This window comes from Cariama cristata, unplaced genomic scaffold, assembly GCF_000690535.1.
Source record: "Cariama cristata isolate BGI_N322 unplaced genomic scaffold, ASM69053v1 scaffold3912, whole genome shotgun sequence".
In the NCBI taxonomy this organism is placed as follows: Eukaryota; Metazoa; Chordata; class Aves; order Cariamiformes; family Cariamidae; genus Cariama; species Cariama cristata.
Window position 1 is genome coordinate 45,480 of NW_009605350.1, and position 17,335 is coordinate 62,814.

Here is a 17,335-nt window from a genome sequence, read left to right on the forward strand (position 1 = left end):
ACATTCCGTCTTTGAATAACAAAACCCTCATAAGCAGGAACAAATCTCTCAATAGAGTATTCTCTTAATATTTAAATAGACAAACGTTTTGCTTTGCCAACGCTTTGCAGAATTCGTCTAGTTCTTTGATTAAGTGTCTGAAGAAAACATGTATTTTAGTTCCTGTTCAGCAAAAAATAAGCTCAGTAAAATTTATTAAGTTTTGTCATCTCTTGCCATCCAATGGACAATTGTTGCTGGTATTATTTACTGTCATTCAGTAACACTGCAGCAGAAACCCAAAGACAGACTTTAAGCTCGGGTAAATGATATCATCATTGCCGTGTTAACGAAGCAGCTTGTCGTACTAATATTTACTGTTGTTTATAAAGGAAACTGAGAACAATTCCTATCCTCCCTTTCCAAGGGCTCTACCTCCTCCTCCCTCAGCAGCTCTAGCATCCTGGAAGCCCACGCAATAGCTGAACAGGCATAATCCACATTCACTACGCTGCTTTCTGTGAATAACCATCTGCATCTAAAAGAATACTTGGAAAGATCATGAAAAAGATAGCATGCACCATCCTGTGTGACCCAAACATCTTGTGAGATACACCCAACTATTACCATCGCTAAAAGCGCTTACCTTATGAAAAGAAGGCAGGGTGGACATGACAAAATATCTCCTGAAACAAGAAATTCTAGCCATCTTTTAACCTCGTGTGTTTTTAGATTGACTCCAATTCCCAACATCAGACAATTTTTATTTTTTTTTAGCTTGCTATTTGTTCTACCAGGAGGCAGCTGAAAGCCAGCCCTCTGTGCAGAGGAGGGAGATTCCCTTTGGTTTCCAGATGTCTAAATAAAGGTTTTTTAAAAATTGCTTTCCTAGAAAGCCAAGGCATTCACATCTAACTGCTGCTGATATAAAATATGTGTTACAAGGAGGAGAAAAATAGTCTTCAAGGAGTTTTCTTGGGTAAAATAGATTTTTTTTCCACTGAGTTTGAAAAGCCCTGTTCTGAAGACTGAAGAAATAGCTTGAGACGATTCTGGAGGATCATACTTCTCAGGCTGACAGGCAGCATTAAAACCAGAGTAAAAGCCAAATCCCAGCTATCCAAAACATGCTCGATGTAGGAACAGCAGCCCTGTATACCAGAACTGATGACTCTAGGCCTACAAAAACTACTACAGCTAAAATTTGGAACAGGAGGGGAAAAGGAAAAAAAACCACCTGAATGCTTCAAACACTGACATAGGCTGCAATTGTCCACCTCGGCTCCTAACCATGTACATCGACACGTAGGAGATTCTGATGAGCAGAATTCTGTGAATACTCTTTTTGACTGTCACCTTATTTTAACAGGTGGCTCTGCAAACACCATGAAGGACAGTTTAAAACCAGAGATCTTGCTGTTTAAGCACAAAGATTAGGGCTGGAAATACCATTTTCTCAAGCACGGATGCCAATTAAAAACACAAGATGCTTCCTGAGACAGACTCTGGTGATGACGGTGCATCCCCACTGCCCAGGGGGTAAAACCTGCCGGGGCTCAACCCACCAAGCCTTGCGGAGGACTGGCAGGTAAATAAGGCAGCTCCGGCTCAGCCCCATGGGTTAGCAGCACTCCTGGCAAACACCACAGTGGAGCTGGCTGCAGCCTCTGTTTCACTTGGGAAAATACCAGCAGGAGGGTCTTCAGATGGGCTTCAGGCTCCTCCAAAAGAGGCCAGACACGGGCAGTGGCCAGGTGAGGTTAGGGAAGCAGACTTGTTATATGCGAAAAGCTCACCACAATTTTAATCTGTAGTTCCAAAGAACGATGTAAAGTTTTATAAGCATCAACAAGACTCAGAGAAGACCTAAATCCATTTCGGTGCTCATTTAGCAGCTTCATCTGTGTGCAATTAAAACTTCAGCATTAAATGTTAGAGAATAAAATAATGAGACACTTAAAAAATAATCTGTACTTCAGCGGGTCGTGCTCAGAAGATTTCATACGATCATTTACAAGATAAAAATAGAATCTGGCCAACATCTGTCTCACATGCCTGTACCCTCTCAATAGAAAAATGGAAAGAAACAGCTACTAAACTTTGGGGACTTTACTATCCCATGTACACACAACGCTGCTTCTTTAAGCACATCCGTGCTTAAAGCACATCTCAAAGCATTGATAAGTTTCCTTTTGGCTTCAATGATAATGTAAAAATAAATGTAAATTGAGTTGCAATTGAGATTTTCATTTTGGTCTAAAGGCTAATCTTTTATTAAAATAGCTATCAGTTTTAAGCTGATGGTTAGGAAAAGTTATCTTCAGGACAGGGAACAAAATTTTAACAATAAAGAATATTTCTTATTCAGAGTATCTGAAATGCTCCCATAATTACTCTGAGTTATCAAAATGTGATGGCGGGGTGGGGGACACGGGACACACCAGCATGTGTTTTGCTGACCAAAAGGACTGTAGAGAAATGCAAATTAAAACAAAAGATGTACAGAAATATAAAAATAAATTAAGTACTGAGAGAACACAGGTCAAAACAAAAGGTAATGTACTATACAAGAAAAGTACACACAGTTAAACTTAAAAGAAGCAAAACCCAATGAAAATTACATGCTTTATTTTTTTAGCAACTGAAATGGTTTTTATTCAAGAAAAGCCAACATTACATATCTTCACAGAAAAAAAAAAAAAGACATTTGGGGAGGTCAAAGAACGCTACAGTTTAAAATGATGAAATGTTACAGCTTGCACACCAAAATTAAAAATGAAATGAAATTAAAAAAATGAAATGGTTACCAAAGTAATGCAGGTCAAGGGATCAAAGGTGAAGGGTCACACATTATTAAAAAGAAATCCAAAAGGGCGTCTGCATCAAGATCTCTGCAAAACAAAGGAGCTTCAGTGAGTAAAACTAATACCTTCCATGGAATCACATCAAAGCTCTCGCAATTCACACACAGCCCACGGCACGCCAAAGCCCGAGGTGCCCGCTGCTGCAGACCCTCCTGCGGCCACGGCCACCCCAGCTACTGAGCTCGACTCCTACTTCTAGCACCTTTTTATTTTCTTCTTTTTTTTATTTTTTATTTTTTTAAACCTCCCTGTAGAACGGCTTCTACAAGGCTTTCCATTTCCATACGGGTGCATCGGTTTCTTATTGTACAAACTGTGTTTTCAGAGCTCGGGATAAAAACCAGCATGGCTCAAGCGCGTGAGCTGTGATGCACAAAGCCTGCGGTCCTGCCCCAGCACTGACACGTTACCTTCGTCAGGGAGGCTACGGTTTAGGTAAGAACACAAATGGCTGTCAATACAGCTTCTAGATCATCTGCTTTCAGGGTATTACATGCTCTTTTTCAAGAGTTTGCTTTATTCATCGTAACTGTGGAAATATAGTAATTATTGACACACACGCACACTGAACTCCTAACATCATAATGTATTGGTTTAATGCTACGATAAAAAAAGTAATTCAAATGTGGTTACCAAGACAAAGGCCTCTCCTCCTGGAATTTCAATTACAGAGAAGCCATTAAAAAAAAACCTTTGGTACCCATTTCCAAGCAAGACGCAGCCAATTATCTATACTAAATTTATGCAGAGAGCGTAATATTTACATCAGATAACTTTAGGAGAAAGACAATCACCAAGGGCATTACATCCCTTTTCATTTCAGCGGCTCCCCCCCTTCCTGGCAAGGCGTTAAGTTTTGGGAGTCTCTCATCTGCACCAAAACGGCTTCACGCTTGAAGCCAAGAAACAAATCCATCCCACAAAACCGTGTCTCTGTAAGGCAAAGCAGCCACTAGTGATACAAAAATCATCATATTCAAAGTCGAAGTGTAGTGCAACAATCTAATTTGCCTGTATGTTTTTCCAGAAGACACATTGCATCTTTCTGCACCGCTCCCGTTTCAGGTGTATCGCAGTCAAGAAACCACTGGAGAACGCAGGGAAGTCTGTATTTCTAATATGCTCCTCAGCAGCAGTCTGACAAACTCTCCTGCGAAAGTTACTGTTACGTGTTGGGAGTTAAAACTAAGTTCTCGCCATTATTGCCAATATTTATCAATTCTAATTTTTGTGAACCAAACCAAAAAGTCAGCTTTTCCGCTGTTATTTCATCCGTGTGCCGAGGCTGGGTCCTTTAATCACGATTTACACTACAGATTTGTAAGACAACCTCATTTTGGAGGAAAGCGATTTGGAAACCAAGCGACTTAGAAATAATTCAATAACAAAGACACAGATTTGCAGTGACCCAGCAGCTAATTAAGTTCAGAATCAATTGATCAGGAAGACCCCATACCTCAGGAATTCCTCGACGGTGAGAGATGGAGAAGCAAACACGGTCACCCCATGGGCTGGACAGCCCCGTGCAGGTCCGTGTCATGGGGGTCGCATCCCCCAACACAAACCTAAGGCTCCCTTCCGACTTCTCAGGTAATACGAAGTTGGCATAAAGATGAGTTTGACAAAACTCCAAGATTTTACCCACAGGATGGTAACCGACTGGAGTTAAATGTGGGGCAGACCCGCAAAGCCCAACACCTCACCGGCATTTTGCTAACTCCACTCGGCCGTTACCAGCCAGCGAAGAGCTCCCTGCTCCTGTTTTTATAACCCACAGCCACGTTTGTAAACAACTGGGGATAGATGCCAATTCCAAAGGAAGGAATACAAAGACTTTTTTCTTTTCTTAATTTCTCCCCTGTTGCAAAAGATGTCTCCTCTCTTCCACTGTCCCCCCCAGGTACACTTTGTGTCCCCCCCAAATCCCTCCTTTTGCAGAAAACAAATTGGTTTCAGTCTTTTCTCTTAAGTACTACCCCTGCATAAAATCTTTGCTTTTATTGGCACTAATTTTTCCTTCATATCTCATTTTTCTTTTTCATCTAAATCCCCTGACTTTTCTCTTCAAAATGGAACAGCCACTCCTGGAAGTAGCAAACATGAGACCAAGACGACAGGATTTCAATCATTTACAAAATACAATATCCTCAGTTTCCATTCATTTGACAAGTGAACCAATTCATTTGTGTTTATGTATGCCAGTCCTTGACAGAGACACACTTAAATTGACTTTGTAAATTGACTTTGTTGTAACGTTTTCCTTGTAAAATGCGGTAAAAGGTACAACTCGCATAATACACCAATGAGTATTGTACTCAGTGCTGGGCAAGCCAGAGACTCAAATACGTGATGCAGCGGTACCTACCACTACTGTTGGTGTTCTGTAGATAAACGGCAAAGTAATAATTAAATTAATGCACTCTGCCAATTCTCTGGCATTTGAAGAAGGGTTTACATAACTGGTAACTCCAGCTTTTTATTCCCCCTGCACCCAATTCCACATCTGCTTTTGATACATAACCATGTACCATTAAAAAGGATGAGCTCCAACAGCTGATGCTGGTTAGGAAAAGCACACCAGGTTAATCAACTGGAGGAAATAACATTCCACCTTATTCTCCTGCATTCCTAAAGCAATCTATGATACTTCCTTTTTTGTGTGTGTTAAGTATACACTAGACAAAGGATTCGGAGCCCACTCTTACAGAGAAGAATAGATGTCTGGACATGGATTTGTTGCTGCTAAACTACGGTTGTCTACACAACACACTTCCAGTAGAGGAACCTGGAGGTGCCTGACATGGCAAAAACAAAACAAACCCAGAAAATCCCTTCCGTCTGAAACAGCCTCCTTGGTTTGCTGGGAGGTTTTGTCCTCATACTCAAGAACTGTTCTCGTCCTCTCCATCACTGGGTGCAGCACACAAACCAGTAACATCCATTTCCCGAACACCACAAACACAAGCAGCTGCATCGCTACATACAGGAGTAGGAGGGCATTCACTGTGAAGCCTGTATATGAGGCACTGCCAGAAGAGTGCTCAACACAAACTGGACCTATTCCGCTCCAAACTAATTGCTAGAAAGTTTCAAAATTTGTAAAACTATTCGGAAGTATTTTGATAGGTTCCTAATGTCAAAAAGCCAGTGAGTTAAACACCATCAGCATTTTGCATTTTGCATATAATATGCTAAAACTAATTATGAAGTAATTTTTTTCTTTCGTTATCATTAAGTGTAAAAAAGTTAATTTAATTCATTCAATCGAATTCACTTGGGAAAAAAACAAAACAAAAAACAAAAACTAGGAGGGCAGTACATTACCCAAAGCAACACATTTCATCTGTTCGCTATCTTTGCAGGATTCAATCTGGTCCCAGGACTCAGACACATTAACTGCACAGAACTGCAAAATTTGTCATTTTTAAAGATTTATCATTATACAATTACAACATTGGTCCTAACATTAACTTTTTTTTTTTTCCTTCCCAAAAGGAAACAAATTAGATTTTATTAAGAGGAAGAGGAGGAATCTCTCTCTATTATAGCATGAAGAGCATAGCAGGTATTACTGCTTTTGTTTAAAACTGCCAGGAACGGTAACCTTTCAATTCAGCTAAATCACTAAGCCTGCTCACAACATTTACTAATTATGTAAACACGACTGAGAAACTGCAAAAGCAAAGCCAGGAGCAGATTTTCTGCTTTTTACATTAAGCAAAGCACAGAATTTCATTAATTTCACAAAATAAACCCCTAATGAAGTGCCTCTGTTAAAGCGAAATTTCCATCTCGTTCACTGATCAGCCTTAAATCACAATCACACACACAGCGAGCAAAGCCGCCCACACGTGCCAGACAGCATCAGTCAGGTATACAAATAGTTTACTCCTGACTCTGCTCTAGTCAGGGTGTAAACTTTATTTCCTTTTGATTTTACTTTCAGAGCTTTTTCCTTCTTTTTTAAAGAAAGCACGTTTTCTTACATTTCTGTCGTTGGCCAAGAGGATGGACACACGTTGGAAAGCCCAGTACCAAGGGCTGGTAGGGCAAGCATCCAACTAGCTAGTGAGAAATTCAGGTAGGACATGCCTTTCCCAGCTACAACAGCTAGCAGAAGACCACCACCACTGAAACAAAGGACGTGAATTAACACCAGCATTCTTCATTTTACGGATGCTCTGGTTGTTCCAGTTCTTGGCCAACATTTTGCCCTCAATTAGGCAATTCCTTTCATTAACAAAGCCTTACGTTAACTTGTAAACCTTACTCAGCACCCCCAACTCATCACAAACCTAAGAGCAACCCCACGAGCCAGGCCGATGGTGGCAGAAGATGTTACATAGGAAGCGTGCACAAGCCGGACTGTGACCGCTTCCCTGCTACTCCTCCAGCGGAGAATCATCAGGTGGAACAGAAAGCAACAAAACTTCTAATAATAGCATTTGCCAATAGCACTGTTATAGTGTATACTCTGTGATCACACGGGCAGCAGGCAATTAGTCAAAATTAAATATCCTCGTTGGTCTTGAGAGATCACAGAGACAATGCAGACCACGAGGACATTCCAGCCTTGTAAGTGCTCCACAGTTGCAGAGCTCTCACGACAACGGCCAGCCTCTGGCCTCGGGAAACTGCGCTTAAGCAAAACACGTCTGAATTAACTTGAGCTTAATGGAAAGCATTAAACAAAATACACTGAATGACTTTACAGTGCTCACGAAACTGTAATAAGCGCTGTTGCTTTTCCAGAGGGTTTTGCCATCTTGATGGCGTATCGCAGAGGGGATGCTGTGACCTGGACAGACACTCCTTCCTCACTCTGACCCTGGTGATGCCAAAAGTCGATCCCATATGCTTGCTCAACGCTATGAATTTATACCACATTAATCTACTTTGGCAAATAAGGTGTGAACCAGTACAGTAACGTAGCGACGTGTTACAATACACCACACCGGCCAGGGCAGCCTTAAAACAAATAGCTGTTTTACGTTTTCAGACATAAGAGTTCATTCTAAAAGGCACTTAAAAACATTTTTTTAAAGGAAAAAAAAAAGTAGTAGTATGTCATACTGCTTGGTCTTTACCCAGAGTGGTACTTTGATGAACAAACTTGTAATGACAGGAGCCGCACTAGTATCTGGCTGCCTGACACTTGTCTGCCGGAGGGCTGAAGAGGAACTGGAGTAGCAGGTGGCAGACAACGTATCGCTTTCACCTACTCCTCGCTAGCATTTCATAGCTTAATAGTCTGCCCAAATGCTCGAGACTTACTTCCCAAATCAGTCTGGGACCCTTACATCCCACAGGCAACTCTCCAAACCTTCAAGATCTTCTCTACGCTTTAGAGAAAAGATGGGAAATAACTCCATGTCCAGCGGAAGAGGAGAACGTCACTGTCGTGCGAGCAGAGCAAAAATGCAAACCACATCAGAGATGTCAGTGAGCACGCGACTCAAGGTCCCCAATGCAGCACTGTCAAACAACTTCTTCCTACACTAAATAACGCTCAAATACAGAGTTTTTTAATTTTAACACTACCAAGCAATCTCTAAGCCTGAAATTTGTATAAAGTTGATGCTAGATATCACACTGCAAAACAGGGCATTTCTGCCTTGCCCCTTAAGAACAGCCTAAACACATGAAGCAATCACTACTGATTTTTTCTACCATGGAAATCCTAGGCTTCTCCCAACAGAGAAGGTAAATACAGAATGCTGTCAGAAACAAAAGCCCTAGGTAGCATTTTACATTTCCGACGTTTAACTTTTTCTTCTTTCTCGTACTGTGTCATTAAGTGTTTACAAGGATGATTAATGACTGCGGCTGCCAACTCTGTTAATGAAAGGCATCTCTGCTCAAAGCTGCAATCCCGCTTTTGGCAAGCGCCGTGTAGAGACAAGGTTACTCCGACACCCCTGAGCCTCCGCACCCACCTGTACCGCTGAGAGCACACCACCGGCCAGGGAAGCTCCCAGTTCCCAAATAACCTGGACCCCAGACAGAAAAGCAGCAGGACGCATTTCCTACGGACAATGTCTCTTGTTGCCCAAAGTGATTAATGAGCCAGCAAACTTTGCTATGGGGCCGAGGTGCGAGGGGAGGGAGCTCAGCTGAGCACCCAGAGGGACCCACAGACGCCAGCTCTGCAAGGCTGAGCTTTGGGAGCATCAGCCCTGCGCCCTGTGGAAGGGACTCCAGACCCAGTGCTCCCGACATCCAGGCTCGGGGTGCACCGTGAGCGCGGCAAACAAGCTACAAGCAGCACCCACACTATGAGAAGTCTTTGCTCCATCCGCTTACCAAAAACCAAACCAGATCTGCGTTACACAAACACTAAAACGGTTCAAAATGAATGACAACTAAAACCCAAGAGCAAGGAACTCCCTCATATGCACAGAGTGTCGCAGAATTTTCTGGCAATTAACTGATTTGTCTTAACCTGAGAAATCGCATGAAAATCCTCTTTCTATCCTCCCCCAGAGCAAGCGAAATAAGCACACACACACTTTCAAAGGCATCTCAAAAAATGTGAATCTGTAATTAAATTGCTTGGCTAAACTTATGATTTTGTATCTCTGGTTAAAAAAAAAAATTGAATTAGAAGGAATAGTTCCTTCACTAGGAAATATAAAACCACTATAAACTTGATTTAAGATGAGATGACATCTTGATATGGAAATATATTTCCATCAAACATTTCAGTTAAAACTGCATAATGTGACGGAAAGCAAACATCTCGATAACATGTCCTAACCAGAAATGCGCCATTTCTCTTGCTGCTCATCGCATTATTTTACTAAGTGTAAAGTCAACCACAAGCTATTCAGCTCTCAAAGGATATTGTTTCTCCACCCCAATTACCCAATCCAGAGCAACATATGACCATTATCCTCAATCTGCAGATGAAAGCACTCAGAAAAAGTTATTTGCGGCGTTCCCATGGCGATGCCCTGGTAGAGGAAAGAACAAACCGCAGCTGCTCCCTGACCTCCGCGTTCAGCCTCGGCAGCAGAGTCTCATTTGCAGATCCAAGGGAACCATCAGCAGCCCCAGCCTACACGCCAGCGCACAACGCGTGCCCTTCACGCTGCCGGCCAGCCCCCGCGGCTCAAAATACGTTTGCGCTTTATTTCAAGGACTTGCAGATGCGTACAAGGGCCATGGTTAAGTTTCCTTGAAATATCCCTGTACAAAGGAGCAGAAAAAGCAATCCTTAAGGGTTTTGGAAAGTAGGCAGGTCGTAGGTGGGTGAGGAGGGCCGGCTCTGGCTGCCCCCCAGGATGCATCCCACACCAATTCCCACGGCGCTTGCGCTCTGGAGAAGGCTGTGGCAAGACCGGACATCCGTGAGTTTGTCCGAACACAAATGAGTTTGAGAGAGGACAGCAACGTCACAGACATACTCAGAGCTGTAAGTTACTTTATGCGTTTTCTTTCTTTTCTATCTTTTCGTAAAGCTCCCTGCTGGTGACACACCTTGCAAGCAGTGCCAGTGATTTTGCAATTAACACAAAGATTCTGGAAGCACCACTGTATAAAATATATCTTTTTCTTCTATATTTTACAACTCATGTCTTCACCAGCATAGACAGAACACCTGCGTACTCAGATGAAAAAAAATATATTCCCTTAGGAATGACACTGAATTGTAGTCCAACATCATTATTCAATTATATCCTAAGAAAAATTCAAGTTTTATAACACTGAACAGAATTAAACTTCCAGGCTGGGGGTGGGGAGGGAAATAAAATCTGTAAGCTTCCCCCTCCCCCGTAATTAACACAAATTTTCCAAGGCTTCATCTAAGCACAAGATTCTGCCTTTTTCTTTTATTTTTTTTTTTTTTTTTGCTCTGAGTTAACTCGGCCAAAAATCTCTGGCCACAAGAAAAGCTCTTCCTTTTAAATAATGCAATAGGGAAACCGCAACCGACACACCACGTACGCCGGCAGAGACAGCACCAGTAATAACCCACGTACAGAACCAGCTCCTTGTTCCCACTGTGTGGCAGCCACAGTGACAGATTTTGGAGGAAAGAGAGATACAAATGAGTATGACAAACCCGACATTCAAAAAGACAGAAGTGGGTTGGTTTGGGGTTTTTAACACACCAGCTGATGATTTGTGGTTATTAGCAAACAATCCATCTAGAATTAAGGTATGAGACAAACTTACACCAGCAATATGCTGGCAAGCACCATCAAAACCATTTGCTTTCCCCCTCTCCAGAATGCTGACACATCCTTCAGAAGAAAGGTTACGCTCCCAGATTTTTCTCCCAGCCTAATTCACCTTGCAGGCACCTACGTTTTCCCATTTGCATCATACTTATGAGTAATAAAGATTTTCAGCTATATGATTAACTTCATTTGCCACATTCTGTACCTGGGAGGCTACACACACATCAAACATTGTTCAAAAAGAAAAGCTGAAAGCCTGCCTGTGTAAATGTATACACAAGGGACAACAGAAACACGAGAGAAAAGTGACTAAAAAAACCAACAAGCTGTTTCCAATAAGAAGGAGCATCATTCTGCCACAAACCTGTGCAGACAGCTTGCTTTCTCAACTGCCTTTGTCAAAAGATCACCTTTTAGATCCACTGGAATTGCTATTACTCCACATCCCGTTCTCATTAGTTGAAACGCTATCGCAGAATAAATCGCAACCCGCATTTTCTACAATTTACATTTCAATTCAAATGACCCAAGACAAAAACATCAACACAAAAAAGCCCACACCAGCAACTCCCTAAAAGACCCGATTAATTTTATCACAGTACTTAGTATGTTAAAAATAAATACTTGACTTTAACTTTCAGACAAAAGGAAGAGAGGGCCGTAAAGGACTTCAACTTTGAAAAATACACACATGAGCTGATCCATATTTGATTCTGCGCTCAGCTTGCCACTTGCAGTCGTTAAACTCATGAGTAGAGTTTTTGCTAACTTGTTTAGATGTTACAAATGATTGATTAGAGGGACAAGAACACTTTGCTTGAAACAGGCAGATACTAACTGGAGTTTTACAGTAATTTCTCAAAGTTGATTGCTTCTATTATTAAATGATTCCCACAAATATGGCAGAGGTACTGTAAGACAGTGCTACTAAAAACTAAAAGTATACTGTCAGTATTGCCGTGTAACTTCCAGCCTCGCTGCCCAGAAGGAATAAAGGCAAGGGATCGTAGACCTATTTGGATCATTCTTTTACTTTACCTTGGTCCCAGACACTCAAATTTTAAATACTTCTGCTTCATTTCAGTGAACCCAATCATGACGCGTTAACAGGAGATATGCAAACTAGCACATTCAGAGTAACTGGATTCCAGTATAAAACACCCAACTCTGTGTCCCAACAAGGTTTCTCAGACAGAAGTAAACCAGTTATTTCTCAGGACATTGTTTGGCAGGAAGGAATATGCACCGTTTTTTGTCTGGAAGTCTTTACACATAGTAAGGTAGTATTTTGTTTAACATGGTACCTATCTAATTTTAAACAATTTTGAAATATGTTGATGAGAGAAGATGTGACACTGAGACAAGCCACATGCACACACATGAGCAACAGACTACTACTATACTAGTAGTCAGTTTCCACATTTGCCTTTGAGTCTAGTTTAAAGCTCACTTTCAACATGTAATAGGACTTTATTATTTAAATAACAGGTTCCAGAGCCAGGGAATTCATATTCTGTAACTTATATGGCATGCTCTCAAAAAATAATCCATAAGCATCAAGTAAGCTGGTACATCTAAGAATAAATAAGAGATTTAACTACCTCATTAGTGTTCCAGCGGTGCCTCTCTTTCGGTAAACTTGAACATTTTGGTAGACATTCAAGCAGCTTCTTCGGTAAAAAGATTTTTACATGACTGCCATTGCTGTTCCCATGATCATCTAGAAAGAAGAGGAGACACATGATGTATACACAGGAGAACAGGTAGTTTCCACTAAGAGACCCCAGCTACGACAAGACTTGGAAACCCACCAGTTAGCTTGTCAAAGAACAGGCAATTTGTCACTGCAAAGAAGGATACGGCTTTCTGTTGAAATTGCACCTTTATTTCAGAAATATAAATACAGTTTAATTCCTTGTGGCTGCAAAGTTTGAAAAGACCTTTGATGGATTTGTGCACGAGGAGCCTGTGTGTGTGCTTACCTGTGCCTATTTGAGCTTATTATTTCCCTCAGTGACAAATTTTACAAGCAAAAGCGACGAAACGTTATAGAAGCTGTGACCACAGCAGTGTGACCTGCCAGGAAAGTCGTAAATGAAGTTCACACTTGACAGGATTTGCAAGTAAATAAGCACAGAGCCCCAGCACCTGCCATAATTTTGTCAAGCTGCAGCAGAAATGCAACTCAAGGTCTATTAGTTCATTTAAAACTAAAATGTCCTGTACCTGATTAAAAACAGGTTACCTTTCTTTACACGGACAGCTCAGAAAGTGAATGTAGTCCAACATGAGAGTGAGGCAGAGAGATGGAAATCCTCCTACCACACCATACCCAGGGGTCTCAAAAGCAGAAATACTGAAGAATACAAAAATTATTCTTTTTTGTTGCTAAAAATGTAGAAGGCACATCAATTCCCCTTAAAAAACAAAAAAGCAACCCAAAAAACCCTGAAGTCCAACAACAGCCCGCACAGGTCCCAGAAGCATTAACTTGATTATGTCTCTATCACCCCTTTAACACCACCTAAATAATCAGAGCATCCACAAACTGTGCATGTTTATAGACCAAATCAGTCCCTGCAGACAAGGGAACTGGAGCAGCAGGATAAGACATCCCAGCTACAGCACAGGAGTTACAACAGTGCTTTTAAAATACGCCATCTCTCCCTTCTTCCACTATTCTCGCTCTCTGCGTGACAGATACTGGGCAGGGGTATACGAAAAGTACACTTATTCCCTGGCATTTTACCCTACAAAATTAATTTATAGTCCTTTCCCATTTGGAAGTGTACAGAAAAAGGATATTAACTTTTTCCTTTTACACATCGAATCATTTTATGTCATTAAACAGATGCCAACATCATGATAAAACTCTTCTGCAATTACGTACAATACAGAAATTTCCCGTGACCTGCAGCAAACCAGAGAGAACCCATCCCGCAATCATTCTGGAAAGCAGGCGAAGAGCACGAACCGGCAGCTAGACATCCCTAGTATTTTTAAAGCTTGATTATACTCTCGGATGTGTCAAGTTCAACAATATACATGCTGTTAAATCAACTACTCGTGCAAGCACAGCAGATGAGTTTACAAGATAAGCAGCGATGTGTATGATAAACGTGAGCTGCTCTATAATTTATGAGTCCTTTGCGCTCGCTGAGTTATTGGGAACTTTACTGTACGACCGCGTTAGACTAAATCAACAGGGTTGCCGGTTTTCTACTTCTTCCTGGGCGAACGAGCAGTCGGGAAGTACTGATCCTTGCTGAACAGGAAGAAGGTTCTCTCCATTATTTTTTTTTGTATAGCGTTCCAGGATTTCTAGCTTGACATTGAGTATCTCAGACCACTGCTCTACAAGGCTTTTTGGCCACATCTTTTTCCCAGTCAATATTCTGCACGTGTGACTGTCACCTTTGTTATTTCCCACCATCTCTGACTGCTCAAAGCTTCACAAACACGTGTGTTGTGACACTTGGGGTTATCCACAAAGACCCCGACTTGCTTGGGACAAAGAATGGAGCTGGGTAGGGCTCTGCCAACAGCAGCCCCCAGCCATTCCCACCTGTATTTTCAGATCCGCCACCCAATTTAGCTGGTACCTACTTAACACTCCCTACATTAAATTCATACCGTTTTCATTTCTCATTCAAAATATTGCATTGCACTACATTCAATTCATTAAGGCGGCAAAGTATTTTACAGCACACATTATTGCTTTTATCAGCCAAACTACATCCCCAGTTACATCTCATCAGCTTATTTTCCATGGGCACATTTTAATTGACATTAATTGTATTACTTTCCCTTACCTCCGTATCAGTCAAGTCCTCTATCGTTCATTCCATTATTTTGCAGGGCTGGCAGACCTCTAATTATTCAGCTCGTTTTATTAACTTTCTTCCACTGTCATCAATTATCAGTATTATTAATCCAGAAAAGTGCCTATGGATAATAGATCCCTTTAAAATGTTTTGGTAGAAGTTAGCTGAACTTGCTGACTCTAAGCCTTCCAACTCCTGTTGTTAGCATCTTACACCTTTGTGTTATTATAGCAACACAAGGTCATTTTCATCACCCTGTAAGGTGACTACATCTCACGTGTGCTTCCCTTTTCTGCATTTAGCAATGACATTTCTTCATTCCAAAAAATCCCCAACACAGAAAATGACAACTGCCACCTGCCTCGATCTGACAGGCTTTTCATTCAAGAATCCTCTAGCCGCACGGTCACAATGGCACACAATAATCATGTTATGAGAAGTGAATCCTAAATTTAATGACCTCTAAACCGGGTTTGACCTTGGAAAAGGACCAAGTTGGCCAACCAGCTATGAGGATTAAGAACAAGAAAGCGCCTCAACCCAAACAATGAACACAAGCTTGCTTTAGAATTTGCTTCTCTGCCTGCTGGAATCATTCATGACGTTATTCCCAAACAGAGGAAAGTCTATGCAGATAAAAGGGGGAAGCCAGGCACAGGAAAGGAGGATCGCTCTCCTGGCTGCACTAGTAGTGCTGGCAGACCTCAGTCACCCCTGGACCTCTGCTCCATGATTCAGCTTTCTTCGTCAAGCCTTTGACATCAGCAGACCCCCAAGCATCATGCAGGATCTGTCATCCCCACCTACAGACCGGCTACCAAGAGTTCACATTCCTCCAAATGAACTATCGCTTTGTTACTCATGTTCCTCACAAGCAATATCACAATCCTTCCAACTAACACACGTGAATCTTTAGGGAGGTGGAGAGAAAAAAACAAGTTGTTGTCCTTCGATGTGAATCAAATCTGTCATTTCTAGTCAACCTGACATACCCACTGCTCTACCATAGAGCCTCCTGATAAAGCCAGAGGAATAAGAATCAACATTGCTCAGCATCCACGCCCAACTTACAGAGCGGCCAGCGTGCTCCAGAGGGAATATGTTACATTTATTTAGAACTAAAATTTCCTCTGTAGTTAAAAAAAGGAGCCGCAATTTCACAACGCTTATTTGATTTTTACTGAGCAAATCCAGGCCAGATTTGTACTTGAACTTTCCTCCTCGTATTATTTTTGCTGTGGGTGCAACTTATGACATTGTGATCTGCAAACCCATCCGGTGTCAATAAAAAGTGCTTTTGCAAGCAAAGCTCCACTTGCACAAGGAGGATTTGCCAGTAAAGCTGTATCGACATGGGGTTTTTTTTTTTTAGTGCAAAGCTGGCCACAGCTCAAAAACGCTTCCCAAGGCAGGCACTGCCAATTCTGAAAACTACAATAAGGAAGCTATATACTAAAATATAGCAGCCTACAATGTATCTTGTTATAATTCAGTATGAAAATCCAAACTTTAAGTTCCATTAGCAATCTTCAAGATTACTTATTAGCAAACCAGGAACTTGTGTAAAATTAAGAAAGTACAACTATTATAAAGTTCATGGAAAGTTCCATATTAATTATACCACATAAACCCTCCATAATTTTATGAGTTTCTTCATGCTCCTTGCACTTTATCCTCCCAAGGGATGCAACATGGGCCATAAAACTTTAAAGCGCACAACAGCAAATCACACAGCGACTCTGTGCTCTACCCCCGCTCTCCAAACAATTCCCCCTCCCCTCTTTTCTTTTTTTTTTTCTCCTTTAACTGGTTCTTAAATCTTCTGTGATCCACGAGGTGAATTTAGATCTGTAGACCATTTAACCACCACAGTTTATCAATATAACATATAATTGCAGAATACAGAAACGGCTGAATGGGTCTTGATCAACTGCTGATTTGCAGACACCTCTATACCAGAAATAAATATAAAGAATAAGCCTATAAAATCACAAACACAAGTTTTATAAACCCATTATTATGAAGTAGTAACTTAGGGTTGGCCATCTTCTTAACTACCTCACAAGAGAGGTAAAAGGTGCTTAAACGTTACAAATTGGCTCTTTCGTATAAAACAAACAGCTAAAAATCACAATGTAATTAACTACTGAAATGGAACAGGAGGGCATCAAGGTAACCAGGAGGCCACCCACTGCACTGCTGCTTAAGGAGCAGAACCAAGTAAATACAGCGGCACCCATACAACCACAGTAAGCCAAGGCTACCTGAACTCATCCAGTCTTTGACGTAACGCAGTATTAACCCACCAACTAGCCCCCCTCACAAGGAAAATAACGCACGTGTGCCTTCTTTAAGAGAGTTCGGTAGTGATTACTTCAATACCCAAAGCAGAAGCTCCAACTCCACTGTCCTTCCTTTGGAGTTGTGGTTCTCCACCCTACCAGCTTTTCCGAAACTTCCTCCCCTCTGCAACAAGCTACTCTTC

At 41.5% G+C, this 17,335-nt stretch overlaps 1 protein-coding gene across 1 annotated transcript; it reads right to left on the bottom strand.

The window, feature by feature from the left end:
- Positions 1 to 2,606: 2,606 nt before the first annotated feature.
- LOC104158297 (calmodulin-binding transcription activator 1-like) lies at positions 2,607 to 14,737 on the bottom strand (the record flags this gene model as incomplete). The annotated part of the gene is given in 3 exon segments (XM_009695903.1): positions 2,607 to 2,870; positions 12,628 to 12,746; positions 14,698 to 14,737. Coding segments are annotated over 3 exon segments (168 nt in total), but the record flags the coding sequence as incomplete, so codon positions are not given.
- Between the last annotated feature and the right edge of the window lie 2,598 nt (positions 14,738 to 17,335).